Source organism: Oncorhynchus clarkii, chromosome 25 (assembly GCF_045791955.1).
Source record: "Oncorhynchus clarkii lewisi isolate Uvic-CL-2024 chromosome 25, UVic_Ocla_1.0, whole genome shotgun sequence".
NCBI lineage: Eukaryota > Metazoa > Chordata > Actinopteri > Salmoniformes > Salmonidae > Oncorhynchus > Oncorhynchus clarkii.
In genome coordinates this window covers 19,040,096-19,067,261 of record NC_092171.1, presented here as the reverse complement: position 1 = coordinate 19,067,261, position 27,166 = coordinate 19,040,096, and the positions used below count along the sequence as shown (strand labels likewise).

The 27,166-nt window shown below is 43.6% G+C and overlaps 1 protein-coding gene across 1 annotated transcript; it reads right to left on the bottom strand.

The window, feature by feature from the left end:
• Positions 1-26,946, bottom strand: LOC139383864 (RAS guanyl-releasing protein 1-like). Its single transcript, XM_071128448.1, has 17 exons — positions 26,749-26,946; positions 25,829-25,995; positions 16,087-16,192; positions 14,421-14,483; positions 13,267-13,398; positions 12,938-13,091; positions 12,591-12,764; positions 5,620-5,736; positions 5,232-5,507; positions 5,059-5,139; positions 4,637-4,741; positions 4,270-4,379; positions 3,710-3,854; positions 3,408-3,444; positions 2,742-2,876; positions 1,088-1,467; positions 1-945 (listed from the first exon to the last, which is right to left on the bottom strand). The coding sequence occupies exons 1-17, from the start codon at positions 26,889-26,891 to the stop codon at positions 805-807; spliced, it is 2,466 nt and encodes an 821-aa protein (XP_070984549.1). The 5' UTR covers positions 26,892-26,946; the 3' UTR covers positions 1-804.
• Positions 26,947-27,166: the final 220 nt, after the last annotated feature.

Sequence of the window (27,166 nt, the reverse complement as noted above, 5' to 3'; positions counted from 1 at the left end):
AATAGAGAGAATTTCTTTATTATAACATCCATTATGACAGCAATACTGAGAGAGGACATCTTGAGAGAAACTACTGGTACAATGGCACCACAATATATGATATGCTTAGGTTATTTACATGGTACGTCATTGGTGAAACATCTAAAATTATGTTATTTGCTACTATGGACCGCACTGAGCTGATGAAATATACATAAGAACACTGTGGTTGAATGTAGTCTTTTTAGAAAATGTCTTCTTGCACCTACCTACATAAAGACTAAAACAATGATTTATCTATATCTATATCTACCTGTATTGTAGTGTTTTAACAATAAATATTGACAGTGCCATTGAAATCACATGGATTTACAATATGCAACCTTGTTATTACTTAAGACAGGATAATAACTACACAGTACACCTGAATGAACTTGGCCAGTGTCCTGGCCATACTGTGTGGTATTCTAATTGTCAGAGTCCCCAACCCAATGTCACACTGATTGGCTTTGTTCCATAATGGCTGGTACTGTGCTTTGACTGGCTGTGTCCTATTCAGGACGGTACTTTCATTGGCTATGCCTCATAACCCCATATTGGCTGCAACTGGTAATTAGAGTGGCTGTATGTACCGCACTGTGAGGTACCCATGGCATAAAACAATGTGAGTAACAGTGTCTCCTCACAGGGACGTTTATCTTGATTGTGTGGCGCTGTGGTCCTTTAAGACAAACAGTACTGTCAGTGGCTCTGGAGAAAGAGGGCTGAGCATCACCTGTGATGTCATAGAGTGGGTGTGTCTGACCTGCTGAAGGGTGTTCCTGGCTAGGAGGAGGAGGATGAGTCCTCCACCACAGGGTGCAGGGCGTGCCTCTTCAGAAGTGTCTGCAGGATCTCTACCTCGCGCTGCGTCTCCCTCAGCTTCTTACGCAGCGTTTCGTTGTTCTTCTGAAGCTTCTGGTTCTCCTGAGAATCATTCACCATCATTGTTTATTTATTGGAATGTTTAACCTTGCATTCAAAACTCTAGAAATTAGAATATAGTACATTCAATGTACACAATTGAACACATATCAGTAACCCAGAGGTAGTGGTGTCTGAATCTCACCGTTTCCAGAGCATCATAGTTGGGTTTTATATCTTCATCCGGCTCCCTGGGCTTTAGCACTGTAGAGGTTCTGTTCTCCCACTTGGCATAGGCCCGTTGTTTGCGTTGGGGCACCGGACTGGGGCATGGGGTGAGGGAGGGGGGTACGGGGGCCAAGAGAGAGGAGGGTACAGGGGCCAGGAGAGAGGGCTGTACTGGCTGTAGCCGACTGGGCTCTGGCGGGGAGGCAGGGGCGGGAGGGCCCTCTGTCTGGGTGCTACAGTGGACCCCCACAGGCATGGACAGCTTAGGGGGGAGCCTCAGATGGGAGGGGGGCGCAGAGTCAGGGCTCCAGTCCCTACATTCCTCTGACGGGTAGGGGAAAGGCCCCTCTTCTGAGCCTAGCACAAACAACAGCATAAAGATAGTCAGTCAACTCTGATCTGTTCAACCCATTTCAATCAGTTCTCTGGTTTTGAAGTGATATGTTTGCAAACAGTCAATCTCATAAGGTTAAGGAAAAGTCAACTGAGTGTTTGTCTGACCACAGAAAGCACATCCAGTGTTACAGTAAGTGAGGCAGGTCCTTGACTTTAGAGAGCAGTATGACAGTCCACCACATAGGGAAACTACCCAGAAGCTGTGCTACTTTTCCATAAACTAGATTAAACCTGCTCTCTCACCTGCAAAGACATACCTTTCAAATAATGATTTGGGACTTTGTGTATTTGCAATATATGTGACTCCTGTCAATAATGGTTACCACATGGAATGGTATAGTTTAGGACTATCCAAGATAGGTTTTACTTTGCATACAGGTAGTAAGCACAAGTAGAGGGATATATGGGATGGCAGAGTAGCCTAGAGGTTAGAGTGTTGGACTAGCAACCAAAAGGTTGGAAGATCAAATCCCTGAGCTGACAAGGTAAAAATCTGTCGTTCTACCCCTGAACAAGGCAGTTAACTCACTGTTCCTAGGCCGTCATTGAAAATAAGAATTTGTTCTTAACTGACCTGCCTAGTTAAATAAAGGTAAAATATTACTTCTAGACCTAGAGTGATGTATTACCTCTAGACCTAGAGTGATGTATTACCTCTAGACCTAGAGTGATGTATTACTTCTAGACCTAGAGTGATGTATTACCTCTAGACCTAGAGTGATGTATTACTTCTAGACCTAGAGTGATGTATTACTTCTAGACCTAGAGTGATGTATTACTTCTAGACCTAGAGTGATGTATTACCTCTAGACCTAGAGTGATGTATTACCTCTAGACCTAGAGTGATGTATTACTTCTAGACCTAGAGTGATGTATTACTTCTAGACCTAGAGTGATGTATTACTTCTAGACTTAGTGATCTATTACTTCTAGACCTAGAGTGATATATTACTTCTAGACCAGCAGATGGCGACCTTCTGCTGCCTTAGATTTCTAGCACAACTAGCAATCACAACTCTGGTTGGTTACTGTTACACTACATGTGGTTCATCACTATTTTGGTAAATAATTTAGTATGTGTGATTAAAAAAATATATCTTGCTTATATTTGTGCTATTTCACACATGAATACAGTGTAAATTGGAAATGTGTTGTCCACCTGAGACACCCTCAGAGAGTGGGATCACGGCACAAGCATATTTACTATGCGTGTATGTGTGTATGTCCCTCCTCACCTTCCGGCCCACCTGTAGTGCCGGGTGTGGAGCCGGGTGTTAGTGGACCTTCAGAGGTGCTGCTGCCTTTGGCATTCTTCTTACACTCAAACGCCACCTGGTCCTTACACAGCCTGTGGCAGTTCATCCCACAGTCTGTGAACAGGCCAAGAGAATGCAGACAACGTGTAAGAGCAGGCAGAGGTGGAAAGGAGTTTTTTTTAAATAGATTCTTGTATGGTCATGTTGGGTTGCACAGAGAATGCATGTTTTTGTTTTGTTGTCAATAGCACCCTACTAGATAATGTAACTTCCGTTCCCCTCGGTTGCCTAATGGTGCCTGTGGAACAGAACAGTTTTCAGACCTTTGTGTGCATGTTGCCATGCAAACAGCGTGTTTCTGACTGTTTCAAGGGGAAGAGAGTAAAAGGTTGTTTTGTGGTTGTGACTTTCATGTGCTGCAGGGTTCAGCTAGCAGTCTGCATGATAGAAACCACACAATGCACCTTCTCAAGATAGCTACACATTACCTGCTCCTCGCAGTCTCCCCATTATCAGCAACCTCTGCTAACATTGTATCCTATCAACAATGTACTGAACTGTAAACTACGTGCAGAATAACATTTATGCAAACATGATGTAATATTCCAGTCTAGACGCAGCAACAATAAAACATAATATAATCACCTCTGCATCTGTAGCCTTGTTTTATGACGCCCCACAACTGTTATGGAAAAGAGTAATTTGAAAAGGTTGTTTGGAGATAACAGAAGTAATGCATATTTAAGAATGAGGAATGTGCATGTTTAAATAGTCATTTAAAGCCGTAACAGCATTGCCATTGTTGATGAGTATGCTATAACTAAGCCCCAGAGTCTTTCCTGATCAGGCGAAAACTTCAGGAAAAACTCCTGCCCATACTAATGAGACCGACAGCTAAGCTAAAGACTGATCAGGACATAGTGCTGTAATGTACTGTCTTGACTTACGAATCCAGAGCAATTGTCACAGAAGGTGGGCTTCATGTAGGTGGTCTCCTGAAAGTTGTGGACAAAGCCAAGACCCAGCTTGGAGCAGATGACACTAGCGCGCATGAAATAGGCTGTGATCTCCTCTCTACTGATGAGGCCTTCCCTGGAGCAGGACAACACAAAGCATATCTCATGTAAACAAACTGTCTCATAAGAAATGTTGTTTGCAATGTACTGTATGTACTATATTGGGCCTAATTTCATACTTCTATATGTCACATTGAAATAAGAGGAACCAAAACTAGCAGGTTTCCTTACTTCACTTCAACAGTTTCACTCCACCAGCTAACTGGTTAAGAAGTTTGTGATTTAACCTCAGTTGACCACAGTGAGAGTTGACTGCTGAGACATATGGCTAGCTGATACTTATGTTGATATTTCTGTTTCCTGTAGCTACATGCCCAGATTCCCCTTTAGTTTCCTTTCTCTGCAGTTAAAAATGAGCCCATGCTGTTAGTGTGAACTGTCAAATGTGCCAAAGGAGAGCCCATGCAGCCACAACGGAACCATATACATACTTCTCTTTGTCCATAACACAGAAGGAGAATGGAAAGCTAGCAGCGATTTTCTCAAAGTCTCCTTGAGAGATGTAGCCATTCTCATCATGGTCATAGTTTTTAAACACGGACTGTTGAGGACAAGAGACACAAGACATAGTAATGAGATACACGAAGCACAATAGATCAACTGGAAAGAGTTCTGTTCAGTTTGATCTGGTAGAGTATTAAAACTACAACTTTCAGAGAAATAATGTATGTAGTATACATTAATGGAAATAACATAACGGTCATGACAAAACAATATTTAAAAACGTAATTTACTGCTTTTATGAAACAGAATACAATGCTTATGTCTATATTCCTTCCCTTGGTATTGTCAACTCACATCCACCATTCTTTGCACATGTTTGCTGATGGTTTTGGGGTCAGGTTTTGGGGCCACTCCTGATGCCCACTCCACAACTACTGGAGGTCTAGATGGGGTGGCTGGCTGATGTAAAACAAAACAGATGATCAGAACATTGTCAGCAGATGTAGAATAGACTGTGCTGATGTTAAATGGGCCAATTAAAAAAGAGCTCCAGTGCTCATTCTCTTTAAATAGGTTTGTTAATGGGATATGCAACATCAGACATGATTCACTGGAGCGAACTGGGTTTTTGTCAGTATTATTAAACATGTTTGAAATTGAAAACACCCGTAGCCATAACACAGTGAACTTGCTATGGCTAGGAGTATTTTCTATTTCAATCATTATGCAAATAGTTTCATTTCCCACAGTGTTTTTCATGTCCCCTTTTTACTCACCGGTGCTTTGCTGTTCTTGGGCTCCCTGGTGTAAGAGAGCTCATATATCTCATCATCTGTGTAGTAGAGGTCTAGGGACAGCTGAGCAGTAGAGGACAACAGGGTCAGAGACCAGGGTCATTTACCAACAGACACAGTAGTGTGAATTACTGTGTACTTAGGTGTATACTAACCGTGAGAAGGTGGACCAGGTCTTTATTGGCATCGAGCTGTGGGGTGATCTGCTGTAGCTGGATCAGCTCGTTGATGTGGTTGTACAGAGCCTGGAGCTTCTGAACATTCACCTTGTTGTCCTCTACGTAGTCTGACATGGCCTCGTTGACTGAGATCAGGTCCTTGAGGTGGACCCCCAGGATGGGGATCTTAAAGCCTGCACACCTGCTGTACACCTGACGATAGTTGTCATAGTTCCTACAGGAGGACAGGAGGTCTGTCATCTCATTCAGCACCTGTGGAGAGAAGAGATAGTGGAAAATATATTGTAGATTATTACCTTGTATTGTATTTTAGACATACTGATCAATATAGATCATGTTATGATAATGTTATAGATAAATGTACCTTGGTGACCTCGTGGGACACATGCAAACTGGTCTCTTTAAGTCTGGAGATGGAGCTGTGGCACAGGCCCCCCACCACAGCCATTAGTGTGTTGAAGTTGTGCATAAGATGGAGGCTCTGGGAAACACAAACATTCTAATTGAACCTTAAATCAGTGTCAACCCACAGCACTCTCCACAAGCAGCAACTGTTGCTTACAATCTTAGATAATACAGTTGTACAAATCTAGTTGTTTTCTTTTAACCGTTATTTAACTAGGCAAGTCAGTTAAGAACAAATTCTTACTTACAATGACAGCCTAGGAACAGTGGGTAAACTGCCTTGATCAGGTGCAGAACAACAGATTTTTTACGTTGTCCGCTCAGGGATTCAATCTTGCAACCTTTCAGTTATTGGCCCAATGCTCTAACCACTTGGCTACCTGTCGCCCCAGTAAATGTTTCACCAACTTTTCTCAGTTCCCTAATTGATCATATGGTCCTGCTGTGGGACACTGGAACCCATTGACGTGGAATGCATTGAGAGGAGTTAGAGGAGCGTCAGCTGACTAGTGCATTAATGTAACCCAGAGAGATTCTCCAGACTGCTGCCTCTTCATCCAACTCTCTCAGCTCCTCATTACTCTTCAGAACACAGCTTTGCATGTGAATGAAGTGATGGAGAGGCATTTGATCAAGTAGAGCCACTAGTTATTTTTGGAATACTTTATATATATATATATATATACATTTACAGTTGAAGTCAGAAGTTTACATACACTTAGGTTTGAGTCATTAAAAAGCGTTTTCAACCACTCCACAAATTTGGAAAAATGACTTGTGTCATGCAAAGTAGATGTTTTTTTGTTTGTTTGAGTGATTGTTTCTTGTATTGCTGTCCGTTATGTGTGGCCTTGGATTTATTGACGCGTATTGTATATTTGTTGAGTAAATTGCGTACATTACTCTTATCTGCTGTCCTGCGCCTGACTCATCTACACCAGCTACACACAGACGCATTACAGAATCACTCACCCGAAATGGAGTCAGCAGCACGTGACCATGTTGCAACGTCTGGGCACCGCCATGGATCGTGTGCTGCAGACGATGGATCGTTGGGAGAGAGGAGGTCTTCCAGCACCTCCACCAGACCCACTACTGCAGGCCCCACTGTCCACCCCTCCTTCACCCGGTCCCAGCGGGATTCGGCTCCTTCGGGATGTGAGAGCGTGTCCACCCTCGTCTCCTGCCTCCCAGGCAAAGCCCTGGAGTGGGCCAACGCCGTATGGAGTGAAGGAGATGCGGCGTCTGTTCCACCTGAGGCAGGGGACGAAGAGCGCCCAGGATTTCGCTTTGGGCTTCTGGACCCTGGCCGCCAGCGCGGGATAGAACGACAGGGCCCTGATCGATCACTACTGGTGCAGTCTGCTCGAGGACGTCCGTCGGGAGTTGGCCTGCTGAGACACCACCCTCACATTGGACCAGCTGGTGGACCTATCCATCCGGCTGGACAACCTGCTGGCTACCCGCGGACGTCCGGATCGGGGTCGGTCAGTTCCATCCCACAGCACCTCCGCTCCGATGCCCATGGAGCTGGGAGGTGCTGCTCTTAGGGCCGACCGGAGGAGGTGCCATTCCCAGCACCATCTGTGGCCGCAGAGGGCACACTGCTGGTCGGTGCTGGGAGGGGGTTCCTCAGGGAGTCGAGGCAGCAGGCAGGGCACTATCGTGTCACCCCAGGTGAGTCGGCACCAGGCTCACCCAGAGCCCTCTGTTGCTCACATGTATGCGTTTATTAAATTTCCTGAGCATTTCCAGCATAAGGCGCTCGTAGATTCAGGCGCAGCTGGGAATTTTATTGACCATTCATTTTCCCATAATTTAGGGATCCTCTTGTTCCTATGGATATGTCCTTCCCTGTGCACGCCCTAGATAGTCGACCATTAGGTCAGGGCTGATTAGGGAGGCCACCGCTCCACTAGACATGGTTACGCAGGAGGGTCACAAGGAGAGAATCAGTCTCTTCCTTATTGATTCTCCTGCGTTTCCCGTGGTGCTGGTCCTACCCTGGTTGGCCTGTCATGACCCCACTATTTCGTGGCAACAGAGGGCTCTCAAGGGGTGGTCACAAAAGTGCTCAGGGAGGTGTGTAGGGTGCAACTACGGTGGAGAGTCCAGACCAGGTCTCCGCCGTGCGCATCCCCTCAGAATATGCCGATTTGGCTCTCGACTCAATTACACCTCATCAACAGGGGGATAAATCTCCTGGTAGACGCAGCACTTCCCAGGAGTCACGTGTATCCTCTGTCACAGGAGGAGACGGCGGCTATGGAAACATATGTCTCCAAATCCCTGGGGCAGGGATACATTCCACTTCACCTGCCCGAGTTTCTTTTATGTGAAGAAGGTCTACGCCCGTGTATTGACTATCGGGGTATCAATCAGATCACTGTGAGGTACAGCTACCCGCTATCTGATCGCCCGTGCAATCGAGTCAATGAACGGGGCGTGCTTCTTCACAAAATTGGATCTCAGGAGCGCTGACAACCTGGTTTGTATCGGGGCGGAGACGAGTGGAAGACGGAATTTAGTTCCACCTCAGGGCACTATGAGTACCTCGTCATGCCGTATGGGTTGATGAATACTCCATCAGTCTTCCAGGCCTTTGTTGACAAGATTTTCCGGCACCTGCATGGGCAGGGTGTAGTGGTGCATATCGACGACATTCTGATATACTCCGCTACACGCGCCAAGCATGCGTCCCTGGTGCGCAGCGTGCTTGGTAGACTGTTGGTGCATGACCTGTACATCAAGGTTGAGAAATGTCTGTTCTTCCAACAGTCCGTCTTCCTAGGGTACCGCATTTCCACCTCAGGGGTGGAGATGGAGAGTGACCGCATTTCAGCTGTGCATAATTGGCCTACTCCCACAGACTGCAGAGGCCCTGTTCACTCACGTCTTCCGGCACTACGGGGTGCCTGAGGACATAGTCTCTGATCGGGGTCCTCAGTTCACGTCCAGGGTCTGGAGGGCGTTCATGGAACATCTGGGGGGTCGCGGTCAGCCTCACCTCAGGTTTTCACCCCGAGAGCAACAGGAAGGTGGAGAGAGTAAACCAGGATGTGGGTAGGTTTCTGAGGTCATATTGCCAGGACCGGACGGGGGAGTGGGCGGCGTTCATCCCCTGGGCAGAGATGGCCCAAAACTCACTCCGCCACTCATCTACTAACCTCTCCCCCTTCCAGTGCGTACTGGGGTATCAGACGGTTCTGGCACCTTGGCATCAGAGCCAGATCGAAGCTCCTGCGGTGGACGAATGGTTTAAGCGCTCGGAGGAGACCTGGGACGCTGCCCATGTGCACCTGCAATGGGCCGTGAGGCGGCAGAAGGCGAGCGCCGTCCGCCACCGCAGTGAGGTCCCGGTGTTTGCACCGGGGGACCGGGTCTGGCTCTCGACCCGAAACCTGCCCCTCTGCCTGCCCTGCTGGGAAGCTGGGCCTGCGGTTTGTGGGGCCATTCAAAATCCTGAGGAGACTGAACAAGGTATGATGCAGGTTACAGCTTCCCCCAGATTACCATATTAATCGCTCGTTCCATGTGTCTCTACTCAGGCCGGTGGTGGCTGGACCTCTCCAGGAGTCTGAGGTGCGGGAGGTTCCTCCTCCCCCTCTGGACAACGAGGGGGCCCCGGCGTATCCTGTTCGAGCCATCCTGGACTCGAGGCGTCGGGCGAGGGGCCTTCAGTACCTTGTGGAGCGGGAGGGGTACGGTCCGGAGGAGAGATGCTGGGTGCCGGTGGAGGACGTCTTGGCCCCTTCGTTGCTGCGGGAGTTCCACCGTCTCCATCCGGATCGCCCTGCGCCTCGTTCTCCGGGTTGTCCCCGAGGTCGTTGTCGGCACACCGCTGGAGCCGCGCCTCAAGGGGGGGAGGGTACTGTCACAACTTCCGCCGAAGTCGGTCCCTCTCCTTGTTTGGGCGGCGTTCGGCGGTCGACGTCACCGGCCTTCTAGCCATCGCCAATCCACTTTTCATTTTCCATTTGTTTTGTCTTACACACCTGATTTCAATCCTCTTACTTCTTACTTACTTGTTCATTATTTAACCCTCTGTTCCCCCATGTTTGTTTGTGAGTGATTGTTTCTTGTATTGCTGTCCGTTATGTGTGGCCTTGGATTTATTGACGCGTATTGTATATTTGTTGAGTAAATTGCGTACATTACTCTTATCTGCTGTCCTGCGCCTGACTCATCTACACACAGACGCATTACAGATGTATTGAAGCAACATCTCAAGACATCAGTTAGAAAGTTAAAGCTTGGTCGCAAATGGGTCTTCCAAATGGACAATGACCCCAAGCATACTTCCAAAGTTGTGGCAAAATGGCTTAAGGACAACAAAGTCAAGGTATTGGAGTGGCCATCACAAAGCCTTGTCCTCAATCCTATAGAAAATGTGTAGGCAGAACTGATAAAGCGTGTGCGAGCAAGGTGCCTACAAACCTGACAGTTACACCAGCTCTGTCAGGAGGAATGGGCCAAAATTCACCCAACTTACTGTGGGAAGCTTATGGAAGGCAATGCTGCCAAATACTAATTGAGTGTATGTAAACTTCTGACCCACTGGGGATGTGATGAAAGAAATTAAAGCTGAAATTAATCACTCTACTATTATTCTGACATTTCATATTCTTAAAATAAAGTGGTGATCCTAACTGACCTAAAACAGGGAATCTTTACTAGGATTAAATGTCAGGAATTGTGAAAAACTTAGTTTAAATGTATTTGGCTAAGGTGTATGTAAACTTCCGACTTCAACTGTGTGTGTGTGTGTGTGTGTGTAAATACAATTTCAACACATAATACAATTAATTAAATACACACGTGTACTTGCATATACAGTACCAAAAAAGGTACAGCAATGCATACAATTAGACACAAAAAAAACATCAACAAATTATAATAAACATGTCACTCATTATTTATTCACTCTTATTGCCATGAATTGGATGTGGGAATGCCAGATGTTTTGTAAATGATGTGGTCTGCCTTTGATATCATAGAAGATATTGTTCAAAGGGATGTAGCCAGATATTTCATTTAGCCAGTGTGTTAAAGTAGAGGGACTATCTGATTTCCAGCGTAATGTTATAAAAACATTGGCGCACAGACAGATCAATATATTTTTTTATGATTATTGTTCCATGGATCAAGTTCACTAACAGACACAAGGTGTGAGAAAGATAGACATCTGTTAAAACTTTCTGAAATTGTGTTTACAGATTCCCAAAACATTGAAATAAGATTGCATGTCCAAAAAATGTGAATAAAAAGTACCCTTTTGCCTCCAACAAAGAAAAGACATTTCAGCATTCATTTCGTGAAGTTTTTCTGGTGTATAGTTAATTCTGTGAACCTGAGAGAGTTTGTGTCTGAGGTTGTAGGAAAATGTGTGTGCTTTCAAACTGTGGAACATATTATCTCTCCGGTATCGTCTGCCATGCGGTACCAGAGAGAACAGTCCATGACTAGGGTGGCTGGAGTCTTAGACAATTTGCAGGGCCTTCCTCTGACAGTAGTTGTCATAGTTCCTAATCTAGTAACATCTGTGTCTACTAGCATATGATCTAACAACACAAACTTTGGAAATACAGTTGACAATTTGTTTGACTATTATTCAGTAAGACATCACGTTTAGATGATTTGGATTTCACAAGAGAACCTTATTCCTCAATTGAACCATATGTCAGACTGCATCCCTCTCCACCAAAAGTGGAGAGGGATGTAATGTAACCCAGTCATTTATGACTTGCTTTCCATACGTGTATTATTGTATACTATTTAAAATGACAGGGTTATTTGCAACCTTATTTTGCAGGCCAAAATAGTGAAGGTATTTCAGCTCATATGGTAAAATGTCATAGGATTCTACCCTTGCCCAAGAACTTAATGTGGGAGAAAACCATTGCTTAACTTGGGTGAGTTGGGCTGCCCAATAGTACATTTTTAGGTTTGGTCAATTCAGACCACCCGCCTTATATGGAAGATACAGGACCTGCAGACAAATTCTGGGTGATTCGTTATTCCAAATAAATGAGGAAAATAGGCTTTGCATGTTTTTGATAAAATGCAGAGGGTGAAATTGGAAGATTCTGAAGCAAATAGAGACATTTTGGTAATATTGACATTTGGATGACATTAACGCTGGCTGTAAGATAAATCGTAAGGAAGTCCATTCTTTTCAAGTCATTAGTAACCTTTTTCAATAACTGGAATGTGGTTACAAACTATAGACATCAATTATCACAGGATAGACGACCCTGCACAAAACCAGTTTGGTCTGTGTGGATGAGATTGGGCACCGACTCTAGGCGCAGAGTTAATATTTTAGCAATCAATTGATAATTAACATTTAAAAGTGACACTGGTCTATGGGAGGAGCACAACGTGTGATCTTTATCTTTCTTTTTCAGTAAAGTAATAGCTGCAAGACGTAAAGTATGAGGAAGCGTTTTCGCCAAACAGGACTTGATCATAGGGAGAAAAAGAGGCATCAACCGCTCAGATAATAGCCAGTAGAATTCTATAGGAAACGCATCTAATCCCGGTACCTTTCCATTTTTGGAGGGAACCCATAGCATCTGATAGATCCTCAGTATTAGCACTTAGCACTGATAAATCCATTAGTGCTGAAGGCCTGTACTTTGTTAATATTCAGAGCACAAGTTCACTGTTAGCCAGCATCTTTGATGCACTAAAAGCCCATCATGGAGCTCTTGAGAGTCATTAGTAGCCCTCTTTTAATATGCATTATGTAACAACAAATGATGGTGCTTCTGCAGTACAGTAGTAGGTACTGAAGGTCTCACTGTACGATATGGTAGACATGCATTAGTTTAATACAAGGAAAAGGTACCAGATATAGACATTGAACAAACACAATTCACGAGGGTACAAAACATGGGGGAGGAGGAGGAGAAATAGTTAGGGCCATACCTGAGCCACATGGATGAACTTGGTGAAGACCTCTGCTCTCAGCTGAGCTGTAGGCCGACTCAGAACCATGAGCTGCACCCACTGGGAGATACCATTGCACAATGTAATGGAACGTTCCATCATGGGGTTGTCCTTCATGCAGCAGCTGCGGATATAGTTCTGGTAGTCTGCAAACTGGAAAAAAGAATAAAGCATATGCTGACTCATTTTGCTAAAAGGACAGAAGTTTTGCAGAACACATTTGAGTGCATTGAAATACCTACTGTAGAACGCATGTGCTATGACAATCTTCAGAATGTCATAGTGTTTATAGCGATCACATATAGGCGGATTGGGACTCTACTCACTGATATTCTACAGAAGGACTTGAACTCCAGGTAGGTGAGGTGCTCAGCCAGCTCAATGGGCTCCAGGTGATCAAACAGCAGAGACACTTTCCTCTTCTTACTGCTGTTAGCCTTGATCCTCTGACTGGGCTTCTGAGACCAGTGTCTGTCATTTCTGGGACACAACATGGTGAACAACACAGACCGGAAACACACAGGTGTTACACAGGCATCATTTGAAACCATTATCATGAAACCATTTTCAGGTCATTCTAGATGCTTTCCTCAAGAGAGACTGTTCAGTTCAGTAATTCAGTAATTCTGTTCAGTAATATACCGGGAATACTTACATCCATTTAGTCTGCAAGAGAGGGCACAGCCTTTCCTGGCCCTGATCCCTGACCAGATCTTGGAACTGCTCCATGGAGTCTGACAGGCTGCTGTGTAACCGGAACATCGTCCAGAACTCCTGGATCCAATACCTGAAATATATGGACAATAAGACTGTGTTTACCACAATTAAATACTATACACCGAGTCAATATTCACATAAGAAGGAATTCCCCTTGACCACGCCCACAAATTGTGGAAAACAAACATTATTTCTCATTGACCACCATTGTAAAAGAGCCAACTTTGTTGTAGATTTTGTGTCATACATAAATAACAAAGTATGCTGAAAAGCTGCTGTGTTGTACATGTAACCAGGTCAAAAATCTTGACCTACGGTTTGGAATGCTCCCACATAGGGAAATAGAGCCCATGAGAAGAGCCATGTAGCTTCGGGCTATGCAGTGTGGGAACCTGGTGTCCAAGTAGGGTACATGTAGCTATGTGTGTGAAAAACATTTCATCACAGGTAAGACATTTAACTTGTTCAGTATAGTCCGTTTGTAACTCCACTCACTACTATATAGTGTGTTTGTTTGGGTTGTTGGTCTTGGCTAGCTTAACGTTCTGGTCGGTAGCAACTCACTCACTCACATGTTTGCCAGCACCACATAAAAAGGGGAGTGAGGGAAGCTCTACAATATTGCGTTTTTCTAAGTAGTGAGAATGCACGGAAGCAGGAAATGTTGAAAAGTACTTTTCTTAAATGCAGTTTTATAATTGACTAAAACAAGCAGACAAGGAAATTGCATTTGAAAAAAGTCCAGTTTTTGCAGGGAGCTAATGGGGTAACCTAGGTAACTACGGGTTGTTTTCCCCTAAGGCGGGTGGGGCCGCGACATTCTATCTAATACCGACTGGGAGTATACTTCAAACACTAAACCCTAGTTGTTTATTGTCTAACATGAAATCAACACTATAGGCTCTTGCAAATGCACTAATAGCATTGCCTAAACCATCAACCCAGTTATAGAATATTGTATGTGTTATGTGGATAAGCCCTTTAATGTCCTTTCATAAGAATGATTGAATAGTGAGTTATTGTGTGGAGGCCTTAGTGGACCCCAGTGGTAGTGGCATGATTAGGACGACTGCAGGGGGAACACACACTTACCTAATGAAGTAACAGATCCTCTTACACTCTGTGGACTGCTTATTCTCCAGGGCGCTTTTAAATGTAACACCTCAAGTTAAGGATACATTATGATTCACTGGTATAGTAAAATGTGCACATTGTTTAGAGTCTGGGAAGAGACCAGGAACTGTATGTGGGATTTATCAGGGAATAAACGATCTGGATCACTGTGCAGGACAAAGTGTCTATTCATCTAAGTAAACAATTACTAACTGGTGTTTAATGTATTTAGCGCAGGAAACTCATCAATAGGAAAACTAAAAGGCGAACAGATGTGACATTTGGTGGTGTGGGAGGAGGCGACCACAAAAAAGAGAACTGGTTAGGAGCATCAGCAAGTGAATCATTCTGGTGTTGTGTGGTTCCAATGGCTCAGTTGGTTGAAGCATGTTGTTTACAGGGCTATGGGCTGGATTCCTTGGTTGCTTTGGATAAAAGTGTCTGTTAAAACATGCACAACAGACAATCCCTATTCCTGTAGAAGATGTGCTGGCAGAGGACCCTTTTAGTGAGTAAAAACATGTTCTCTCAACCAGGTAAAAACACAGCCAACATAAGGTTACTTTTTACATTTCTAATGGCTGTGAGAACAGTTTATTAGCTAAGCTGCTGTGCCATATGCTCGGTAGGTACAGAGTACCTAACTCAAAAAACATCTCCATTCTTATTATTATATAAAACCGGGGTAAAAAAAAAAAAATTGCCTGACACTGTGAGCCTTGCTGCACTCTGTTGGCAGAAATCAGCTTGAAGTGATGCACATAAAAAGGCTAATTGCGTCATGGGAGATGAAGAGCCACCCACACTATCGCAAAGCCAGATTGTTTTTACGATAAATGGCATTAATGGCTCCAGTGCTTTCACTTGTTCCTAAGCCACTCTTAACCATATTTGATGCTTCTGGGTCTTCAGCTCAGAACGAGCTTAGGGGTTGAAAATAGAGGGCAGGACGCACAGTGCATCTTGAGGTGTGACGTGGGTTTTGGTGAGCGATCCTCCTTGGGCAGCTGAGAGGCTGTGTTTAAATAGAACTGAAGAGGGCTTCAGTCAGGGAAGAGGTAATTAACACCTGAAGCCCCTAGCCTTAGTACCCTCCTCACTGTGCCAGTACTGCCGCTCCTCTGGGCTTTGTGACGTCAGAGCTCTTTGTTGAATGGAGCCCTAGATTACAGACTGCTCATTCAGAACAGAAAATAGGCAACTACAGTGGCCTTTTTACACCAGACCTGAAGAGGGGGAATTAAATTGGGATGAATCGTGCTTTTTGTGTAGCTAAGATGGTAATAGAAAAAGACTGTAAAGTACCTGGAAGACACTGGATTGGAAACAGAACATGGTGATGTGTACTGGAGCTAACAAAGACATTTAGAGGCTCTATAGTACAGCAATACAGAATTGGGGTGCACACATATTGATAGTCACATTGCTGGTAGGAGAGAGGAGTCGATGGCATGGCACCTTGTCAGCCAAGTTGGATCTTAATTGGCCGTTGCTACTGACAACCAGATCACAAAACAGCGCTGCACAGGCGGTAAAGATCCCATGTTTGGCACAACAGATTGGTCAGGTCCTGGTGCCAACTCAATAATAGTTTTTGCTGTAGTGGAACAGCGATAGAGCATTGGGTCTGCTTGGTAAAGGATATAGGGAGATGAGTTTCTCCAGGAGGTCACTGGAGGACATGAGGAGTCGGTGCATGGTCAGGGTGATGTTCATCAGGTGGCTGCTCCCACATACACAGCCCTCCGCATCTGAAAGAGAGCACAACACATGGAGCACGTCAACAGACATGCTGTTGCCTATCACAATGCCAATAATGTACTGTAGATGGTTGAGATTTCATATGGACAAGAAAATAATTTCTGCATATCAATGTCCAATGCTACAGTAGCTCTCTGATAACCAAATCCAGCAGTCATGTCATGCTACAGAATGTCAACAAAACAATTGGTTTAACCATTAAAACTTCCTGATTCCATTCAGCCACAAGTCTGCAGTCAAATTATGATACAAATCAACCTCAAAAGAGCATACCTTATTTTTTTTATTTTAATGTGTGCTTCGCAACCATGAACACAATAACATGCCAGTTTTGTGTCAACTGCAAATCTAAGTGTATTCACCATCTCTGAATGTCTTTTCCTGTGGTGGTATTGTGAATCTGTGGTCTACTTTTCTCTGTCGTATCTCACTTCCTGTCTTTGTGACCGCCTCCCTATATCTCTGCCAACACTTATGGCATCACAGGAACCTTCAGCCACCATCTCTGTCATCTACTCAAACAGCTTTGTCCCTAGAGGCACTGGAGATAAAAGGATATGACGTTGTGGAAAACATCTCAAGGAATACATTGTTAGCTCTATCCACACAGTAGCAATTGCAGATTATATTTCTAACTACATTAGCCTCTCTCTTACAAATTATCTGACTTGAGAAAAGTGGACATTTTGTTGGTCCTCTGTAACATGTTGTTTATAAACAAGTGGTTCACTATCATGTTTGTCTATTGGATAGCAAATTACAACCTCTTTGCTATGCTTCTGATCTCTTCCATTGCAGGTAAACAATCTGCCAGTGATTTTCTGGAAATCGGAGCTAAGAAAGCACCTTGACGAATCCATGAAAATGGTGTTTAACTTTTGAACCTAAGCAGCTGGTATTGTCTTAATGCCACACAAGGATGACAGTTTCCATGGGTCTCCACATATCCCATATCGACTTGAAATACCTCAGACACGATGGCAACATAGATAACAAACATTAGAAAGGACTATCTCACTGGGCCAACTTCAGCAGGCAGCTAATCCTTCTCTCATGTCCTGCACCACTAGTACGGCAGTGTTCCATTTACCGCCCCAATGATCAATGTCAATGAAAAGTCGTCTTCCCAGCAATGACACAGACATAATCTTACTGTATGAAAAATTGTCATGAGTGAAAATAAATATCTAGAAAATCATATACATGATTAGACTGTTCTGAGGGGAAACTGTTGTAATAGGTTTGACGCTTTATACTGTCACTATATGTTGAAGGACTGTGATGCTAAACAACTCAACTCTATCCTTCCTCTACTTATACAAACTTAATGTTTTTTTTATTGCTGCAATCATATAAGCAAGTTCTGCTCTAAAATCATCGAAAATAACAAGGAAGAGCTTTTGATTCACTACCAGGTAAACAATTACTTCATAATTTTACAACACCTCCCTACCAACCCAGACGGGACTAATTGCTGAGGAAATCCCCTCTGTCTTACTCACTGTGGAAAGTTAGGAAAGCAGCAGCAGGCTGCACTGGGATAGGACAAGGGATGTGATGACAAACAAGGCAAAATTCAGGGAGCGTTGCCTTACTTTGAGGTGTTTTATTATCATAGGCATTCATCAGCAAAGCCATGGTGAAAGGAGTCTTTCCTTGTTTTGACAGAGGTAAAGTAACTGGGCAAATTTGATTTATTTTTTATTTCACCTTTATTTAACCAGGTAGGCAAGTTGAGAACAAGTTCTCATTTACAATTGCTACCTGGCCAAGATAAAGCAAAGCAGTTTGACACATACAACAACACAGAGTTACACATGGAGTAAAACAAACATACTGTCAAGTTCTGACCTTAGTTCCTTTATTTTGTCTTTGTGTTAGTATGTTCAGGGCGTGAGTTGGGGTGGGCAGTCTGTTCGTTTTTCAAGGTTGTGTTTACAGTGGGGCAAAAAAGTATTTAGTCAGCCACCAATTGTGCAAGTTCTTTCATCACAGGTACACTTCAACTATGACAGACAAAATTAGAAGAAAAAAATCCAGAAAATCACATTGTAGGATTTTTAATGAATTTATTTGCAAATTATGGTGGAAAATAAGTATTTGGTCACCTGCAAACAAGCAAGATTTCTGGCTCTCACAGACCTTAAGAGGCTCATCTGTCCTCCACTCATTACCTGTATTAATGGCACTTGTTTGAACTTGTTATCAGTATAAAAGACACCTGTCCACAACCTCAAGCAGTCACACTCCAAACTCCACACTCCAAACTCCACTATGGCCAAGACCAAAGAGCTGTCAAAGGACACCAGAAACAAAATTGTAGACCTGCACCAGGCTGAGAAGACTGAATCTGCAATAGGTAAGCAGGTTGGTTTGAAGAAATCAACTGTGGGAGCAATTATTAGGAAATGGAAGACATACAAGACCACTGATAATCTCCCTCGATCTGGGGCTCCACACAAGATCTCACCCCGTGGGGTCAAAATGATCACAAGAAAAAAATCCCAGAACCACACAGAACCCCGTGTGGGAAAAAATCTAATTTTGTCATAGTTGAAGTGTACCTATGATGAAAATTACAGGCCTCTCATATTTTTAAGTGGGAGAACTTGCAAAATTGGTGGCTGACTAAATACTTTTTTGCCCCACTGTATGTGTTTGGCCTGGTATGGTTCTCAATTAGAGGCAGGTGTCGATCGTTGTTTCTGATTGAGAATCATACTTAGGTAGCCTTTTCCCCACCTGTGTTTTGTGGGTGAATGTTTTCTGTTTAGTGTATGTCACCTTTCAGAACTGTTTCGTTTCATTCTCCGTTGTTATTTTGTTTAGTGTTCTGTTGAATAAATTAACATGGACACGTACCACACTGCATATTGGTCCGATCTCTCCTACTCCTCCTCAGACGAGGACGACGAACGTTACACATACAGTCAATAATACAGTAGAAAAATAAGTCCATATAATATGTGAGCAAGTGAGGTGGAGATAAGGGAGGTAAAGGCAAAAAAAGGCCATGGTGGCGAAGTAAATACAATGTAGCAAGTAAAACACTGGAATGGTTGATTTGCAGTGGAAAAATTTACAAAGTAGAGAGAAATAATGGGGTGCAAAAGAGCAAAATAAATAAATAAATACAGGAGGGAAAGAGGCAGTTGTTTGGGCTAAATTATAGATGGGCTATGTACAGGTGCAGTAATCTGTGAGTTTCTCTGACAGCTGATGCTTAAAGCTAGTGAAGGAGATTTAGATTTTTGTAGTTCGTTCCAGTCATTGGCAGCAGAGAACTGGAAGGAGAGGCGACCAAAGGAAGAATTGGTTTTGGGGGTGACCAGATGCTACAGGTGGGTGCTGCTATGGTGACCAGCGAGCTGAGATACCAAGCAGGGTCTTGTAGATGACCTGGAGCTAGTGGGTTTGGCGACGAGTATGAAGCGAGGGCCGGCCAACGAGAGAGTACAGATCGTAGTGGTGGGTAGTATATGGGGCTTAGGTGACAAAACGGATGGCACTGTGATAGACTGCATCCAATTTATTGAATAGGGTATTGGAGGCTATTTTGTAAATGACATCGCCGAAGTCGAGGATTGGTAGGATGGTCAGATTTACAAGCGTATGTTTGGCAGCATGAGTGAAGGATGCTTTGTTGCGAAAGAGGAAGGCAATTCTAGATTTAACTTTGGATTGGAGATGTTTGGAAGGAGAGTTTACAGGATAACCAGACACCTAAGTATTTGTAGTTGTCCACATATTCTAAGTCAGAGCCGTCCAGAGTAGTAATGTTGGGCAGGCGGGCAGGTGCAGGCAGCGATCGGTTGAAGAGCAGGCATTTAGTTTTACTTGTATTTAAGAGCAATTGGAGGCCACGGAAGGAGAGTTGTATGGCATTGAAGCTCATCTGGAGGTTAGTTAACACAGTGTCCAAAGAAGGGCCAGAAGTATACAGAATGGTGTCGTCTGCGTAGAGGTGGATCAGAGACTCACCAGCAGCAAGAGCGACATCATTGATGTATACAGAGAAGAGAGTCGGCCAGAGAATTGAACCCTGTGGCACCCCCATAGAGACTGCCAGAGGCCCGGACAACAGGCCCTCCGATTTGACACACTGAACTCTATCAGAGAAGTAGTTGGTGAACCAGGCGAGGCAATCATTTGAGAAACCAAGGCTGTCGAGTCTGCCGATGAGGATGTGGTGATTGACAGAGTCGAAAGCCTTGGCCTGGTCACTGAATACGGCTGCACAGTAATGTTTCTTATCGATGGTGGTTAAGATATCGTTTAGGACCTTGAGCATGGCTGAGATGCACCCATGACCAGCTCTGAAACCAGATTGCATAGCGGAGAAGGTATGGTGGGATTCGAAATGGTCGGTAATCTGTTTGTTGACTTGGCTTTCGAAGACCTTAGAAAGGCCGGGTAGGATAGATATAGGTCTGTAGCAGTTTGGGTCAAGAGTGTCCCCCCCTTTGAAGAGGGGGATGACCGCAGCTGCTTTCCAATCTTTGGAAATCTCAGACAACACGAAAGAGAGGTTGAACAGGCTAGTAATAGGGGTGGCAACAATTTTGGCAGATAATTGTAGAAAGGGTCCAGATTGTCTATCCCTGCTGATTTGTAGGGGTCCAGATTTTGCAGCTCTTTCAGAACATCAGCTGACTGGATTTGGGAGAAGGAGAAATGGGGAAGGCTTAGGCGAGTTGCTGTAGTGGGTGCAGTGCTGTTGACCGGGGTAGGTGTAGCCAGGTGGAAAGCATGGCTAGCCGTAGAAAAATGTTTATTGAAATTCTCAATTATAGTGGATTTATCGGTGGTGACAGTGTTTCCTATCTTCAGGGCAGTGGGCAGCTGGGAGGAGGTGTACTTATTCTCCATGGACTTTACAGTGTCCCAGAACTTTTTTGAGTTTGTGTTGCAGGAAGCAAATTTCTGCTTGAAACAGCTAGCCTTGGCTTTTCTAACTGCCTGTGTATATTGGTTTCTAGCGTCCCTGAAAAGTTGCATATCACGGGGGCTGTTCGATGCTAATGCAGAACGCCATAGGATGTTTTTGTGTTGGTTAAGGGCAGTCAGGTCTGGAGAGAACCAAGGGCTATATCTGTTCCTGGTTCTAAATGTCTTGAGGCATGGGGCATGCTTATTTTAGATGGTGAGGAATTTGCCTGGTTATTTAAAAAAAATAACCAGGCATCCTCTACTGACGGGATGAGATCAATATCCTTCCAGGATACCCCGGCCAGGTCGATTAGAAAGGCCTGCTCGCTGAAGTGATTCAGGGAGCGTTTGACAGTGATGAGCGGAGGTCCTTTGACCGCTGACCCATTACGGATGCAAGCAATGAGGCAGTGATCGCTGAGATCTTGGTTGAAAACAGCAGAGGTGTATTTAGAGGGCAAGTTGGTTAGGATGATATCTATGAGCGTGCCCGTGTTTACACCTTAGGGGTGGTACCTGGTAGGTTCATTGATAATTTGTGTGAGATTGAGGGCATCAAGCTTAGATATGTGTTAAGCATGTTCCAGTTTAGTTTGCATAGCAGCACGAGCTCTGAAGATACATGGGGGGCAATCAGTTCACATATGGTGTCCAGAGTACAGCTGGGGGCAGAGGGTGGTCTATAGCAGGCGGCAACGGTGAGATACTTGTTTTTAGAGAGGTGGATTTTTAAAAGTAGAAGTTCAAATTGTTTAGGTACAGACCTGGATAGTAGGACAGAACTCTGCAGGCTCTCTTTGCAGTAGATTGCAACACCGCCTCCTTTGGCCGTTCTATCTTGTCTGAAAATGTTGTAGTTAGGGATGAATATTTCAGAATTTTTGGTGGTCTAATGGGATGGATAATCATTTTGTTTTGCCTCAGTCAGCCCAATGCTTATCTCTGCTGTACACATGAAAGAATCGGTAAGGAACAGTCTAAGAGGCCCCAGAGATTTCCATGTCATTATTAGTTGCACACTCTCTACTGCATGTACCTTATAATGTTGGCCCAACATGCTGTAGGCCTACAGTACATGTCGAACAATGGAGTACAGGAAATTGATTTAATATCCACAAACAGCCATGATGCTCCGTAAGTGTTTAAACATATGTTGACCACCATAGGCACAAAGGTTTTTCACATTAGCGTCTACAGTACATCCAAGCCTGCAGTGGATATCTCTTTGTGAGATTCACAGGTTGTGTGCCTGCATCATACATGATTTACTTGGAAAATGAATTTAATTACAAATGGGTTCCACGATTGAGGCTTTCAAAACTCTGCAATGCTTATTGCTGTCCATTAACATTATGCTAGTGTAGAGACTTCGGGCACTGTGGGTGAGTGGAACTGTGGGGCGTGGACTTGGGGGTGAATGATGATGTCAAACATTATTGATCCCCACCCCTTGGTGCTCTGCATTTCAAAGAGTGGTCAGCATCTGAGAAGGGCCTTTTGGGTAGCTGACCTTTGCCTTACTGCTGCTAGCCCAATCTTTCAAATGACTCTTACGTGTGCTCTCACATTTGAAAAGGTGCCGGAGCCCCAGGAGCCCCAGGACCTGGGGGGTCAGCCTCTGATGTGAGACAGCAGCCGCTGGGGAACGCTACGCCCTGTTTGACCTCTCTGTACTACAGTAGGTCCATTTTGTATCCTCGTATTAACTTGGATTCAAAACACTTGCATGTTAATCTCTTTACTGTAGACTAGATTTCCTTGAAAGGATCGGAATTTCTCTCAATGACCTGTGAAGTCTGATTTGGAAATTCAATGACAATTTTAGTCATTCAACACATATTGTTAGTAAACCATATGGATGAATTATCCTAAAAATACATAAAAGGAGCTTTAGAAGAGCACCCACTTGATTAACATGGCTGATATATTTTTTAGAAATCCTAAATGAACAGCCAGCTATTATTCTGTCATTCTTTTCCTTGACAGATAACTGTAAGTAAGGGATGTCACTCTCTGTATTCAGTCCACTGTACCACCTCCTCATCACTCACTCTTCACTCCATTTGTGTCTCCAAGCAACAGCAATCAGAATGCTTGCCTCTTCCAATAGATAATCACGATAACTTTGAGAGCACTCCAGACAACTTAGTAGGGCACATTATTCTCATTTAACAGGGTATCTTGATAGGGTTTTGACAGCTTCCATATTGCAGCCAATATACATAATATATAAATACATGTAAATAGACAAACGTCAATGTATTACTAATGTGATATCCTTAAATCACATTCCACGTCTACTGAATCAATACTTCACAATTGGTGAATGATATTGTTATACTGTATCATATTCAGAGCAGGCAGAGTTGCAGTAGATCCACATACAACGGGTGGGTCTAATCCTGAATGCTGATTGGGTAAAACCGCAATCCAGCCGGTGTCTATTCCATAAGTTACCAACGGCTAAATCTATGACATTAAAATGCCTATTTACTCTGTTCCATCTGACTGCGCAATCCACTGTCTCATCAGCCCAGCGAGGCAACTTATAAACTTGATCTCCACTATAAAATGCATCTAGACATCTCACTTTTCTTTTAGACTAACGTTTTGTTTTCAACAGCAGAGATTTGTAAAAACCTTCCTGTCTGTCTCTTCAACATTTGCAACATTGTTTCAAAATTGAAATTCAATATCCTGCTGTACAGAGCACAGAGAGATCCTTGATGAAAACCTGCTCCAGAGCACTCAGGACCTCCGACTGGGGTAAATGTTCACCTTCCAACAGGACAACAACACTAAGCAGACAGCCAAGACAACTCAGGAGTGTTTTCTGAATGTCCTTCAGTGGCCTAGCCAGAGCCCGGACTTGAACCCAATCTAACATCTCTGGAGAGACCTGAAAATAGCTGTACAGCAACGCTCCCCATTGAATCTGACATAGCTTGAGAGGATCTGCAGAGAAGATTGGGAGAAACTTCCCAAATACAGGTGTGGGAAGTTTGTAGATGCATACCCAATAAGACTTGATGCTGTAATCACTGGCAAAGATGCTTCACCAAAGTACTGAGTAAAGGGTCTGAATACTTATGTAAATGTCATATTGCAGTTTTTTAAAAGTTTTTTTATACATCTGCAAAAAAAAATTAAAAAACTGTTTTTGCTTTGTTATTATGGGGTATTGTGTGTGTAGATTGATGAAGGAAAAATTAATCAATTTTAGAATAAGGCTGTAACGTAACAAACTGCGGAAAAGGTCAAGGCTCTGTATACAAAAAAAGGTCAATTGAAAAAAGGTCAAACAACACAGCTAATTTTCAGTCTTTCCATCTTCTGTTTGAATTGCTTGTATTACAGTAGCTGTGTTGTTGGCTAGCTCCTCTGAACAAGTGTCCTGACAAGTGAGCACATTTTCTATGCCAGGTGAAATAACACCATTAGATCATTGTTATAAATGTATCCAAATAAATGTCACTAGAAAACAGCTTAAACAAATGCAAAGGCAGCTACTCATTCTGGCTGCACTTTTTGACATGACTGTAAGTTAGCCGTAGTTGGCTAGCAAGCAAGCAAGGGATAAGAACGTTGCCAGCCAGTATGGCAATGGAACATTTAGAACGAAGGACTGGGTTGCGTCCATAGATACAGAACAAAGACTGAACGACTGGGTCGTGTCTAATGAAAATATGTCAATCATTATTTGAATATGTTGGTAACCCTTTGTATAAAAGTGATAATGCCCTTCGAAGCCGGTGTTTTGAGGATATATCAACTTCGTCTCGAGCCTAACAACACCAGTGCCAATATATCCTCCAAACACCGGTTTATCGGGCATTATCATTTAAATATAGTCTTAGAGAAATTGAATAGTCCATTGCCCTGGGCAAGTGACATGAGCAGTCGCGCAAGTTGAGGCTGCTCTGAGGTTGCCCCATTGGGCAGATGATTTGTTTTTTACTGATAACAACCAAAATGCAAAGAATTCTAGTAGTCTGGTCTTTCTGGTTCCTCCCCTGTGTGTAGGTGAAAATATATACTTAAAATGTTTGTGAAAGTGATCGTAATATTCTAATAAAACTAAATCTGGTGCAACGCATCATATCTCAGTGCTCTGAGACGTATGTTTTGTTGTGCATTGTCCCTGTCAAATAAACTTAAATAAATAAAAAATAAATCCCTGTCTCATCTCAAATGCAAAGACTGACAACCATATTGTTAGACAACAAATAGAGGCTAGTTCATAGAAGGGAAAAGTCTTTAAATGCGGTCTGTTTTTGTCAACCTAGCCCTATAGGCTAATTAGAGATACCTTGTAAATGGTAACAGTTTCATGGAGACAGGGTCTCTTAACATCAAACAGCTAGAGGCCGAGAGAAACAGGTGCTTCCAGGAAACATTCACCCTACTGATTTAAAAACAACTGAGGCTCAGCGTTCAACGTCACTTAAAAAGGGAAATGAAGCAGATGCTATAAACTGACAACATAACTAATGACAATGATCTTGACCTGCACAACCATTTTGTACAGCTAAACAACAAACTCATGCAACAAAAAAACAATACTTTTTTCATACAAAAAAGGAAAATATGCAGCGCATATTCAGTATTGTGAAATCATATAAAGTCAGTATTATCATTCAGTTACCAATAGTATTACTGGCAGAAACACAAGAGCAGCCCAGAACACAGTGACTCACCGAAGGACTGGATACAGGCCTGGATCAGCTCTTCCCAGCTGGCCCCCTTGGTATAGTGTCCCAGAGACATCATGACCTTGCCCTGGGTCGTCTGGGCCAGATTGGGCCTGTTGAACCGCTGAGGCCGAGCAGGCACAGGCGGGCAGACCTTAGAGAGAGAGGGCCTTCTGGAGGGGCAGTGGAGGAGAGAGGGCATGAGGTGGAGGGAGGTGTAGATGGCACAGCTGTGTGTGTGTGTGTGTGTGTGTGTGTGTGCAGCCATTTATAGCATGTTGTGCATACAATATTGAAGTAGACAACACAATGAAAATGCTACATGTTAATCCTAAAGAAATCACACAGGCAAATATAACAACACTTTTTAGGTCATTATACTACACTCCAAAGTGTTTCATACCTGGTGTTTTAGAGTAAAGGTAGCTTTGCTATTTTTCATTGTTCTCATTTCCTTCCTTTTGGGGAAATCATTGTTGATTGCCGACTTCTATTATAGGAACCACTAAATAAACAGTTGGCTGATAAACGGAGAGGATGCCATGCATGCCATTTGTTCTATACACTTTCCAATCTATAGGCTAACTATGGAATGACATTCGAAAGAGAGAAGACAGTCTATAGAGAATATGTTTTGAGAGTGCATCAGTTGTACGTCCTGGTCGATGCTTTTATAAATCGCAGGGTACGGAATTGTTGCACTCATAAAGTTATTGTATGACTAAGAACCACCAAAAGTTTGATTTACATTCTAAATCAACAAGATCATAATGTTTATTCGGTGTCAATAAAGGTTTTATAATTGCGTATGTTTAAAATTGACAAAACGATATTTGCTGTAGGCTATTTCAAATGTCTGCGTAATGCGCTTCATAAACATATTCAGTTCATTCACAAATACAGGAGTTCGTTAAAAAATAACTTACGGATGTTCTTTTTCCTTTCCATTTGATCCCACATTTTCATTTTGCCCATTTTCTTTGGATTGGCATCCCATAGCGAGATACTGGGCAACAAGTGGTTGAACGAGACTATCCATCTGTGTCCGTTTCGATGAGAGCATTTTCATTGCGTGCCTTGTTCAGTGTGCGGCCGCGCGCCGGTGGGGAGCTCACCATTGTTTTGACTTGTCAATGAGGATGGCACAAATTAAGATGCATCGTGCTGTGTCTGTGTGGGCGTAAACGCACTTGAACAAAAGTTGTTTTGGTGATGCGACTCACTCCTCAGTAATTTATGCGCAAGAGCTCAAATTAGTAGAATGAGTAGGCCGCCTAACCCATTTCTTTATGAACCTATTGCCATTGTTTAGTGATTTGTCGTCATTAAAGCATGAGTCATGAT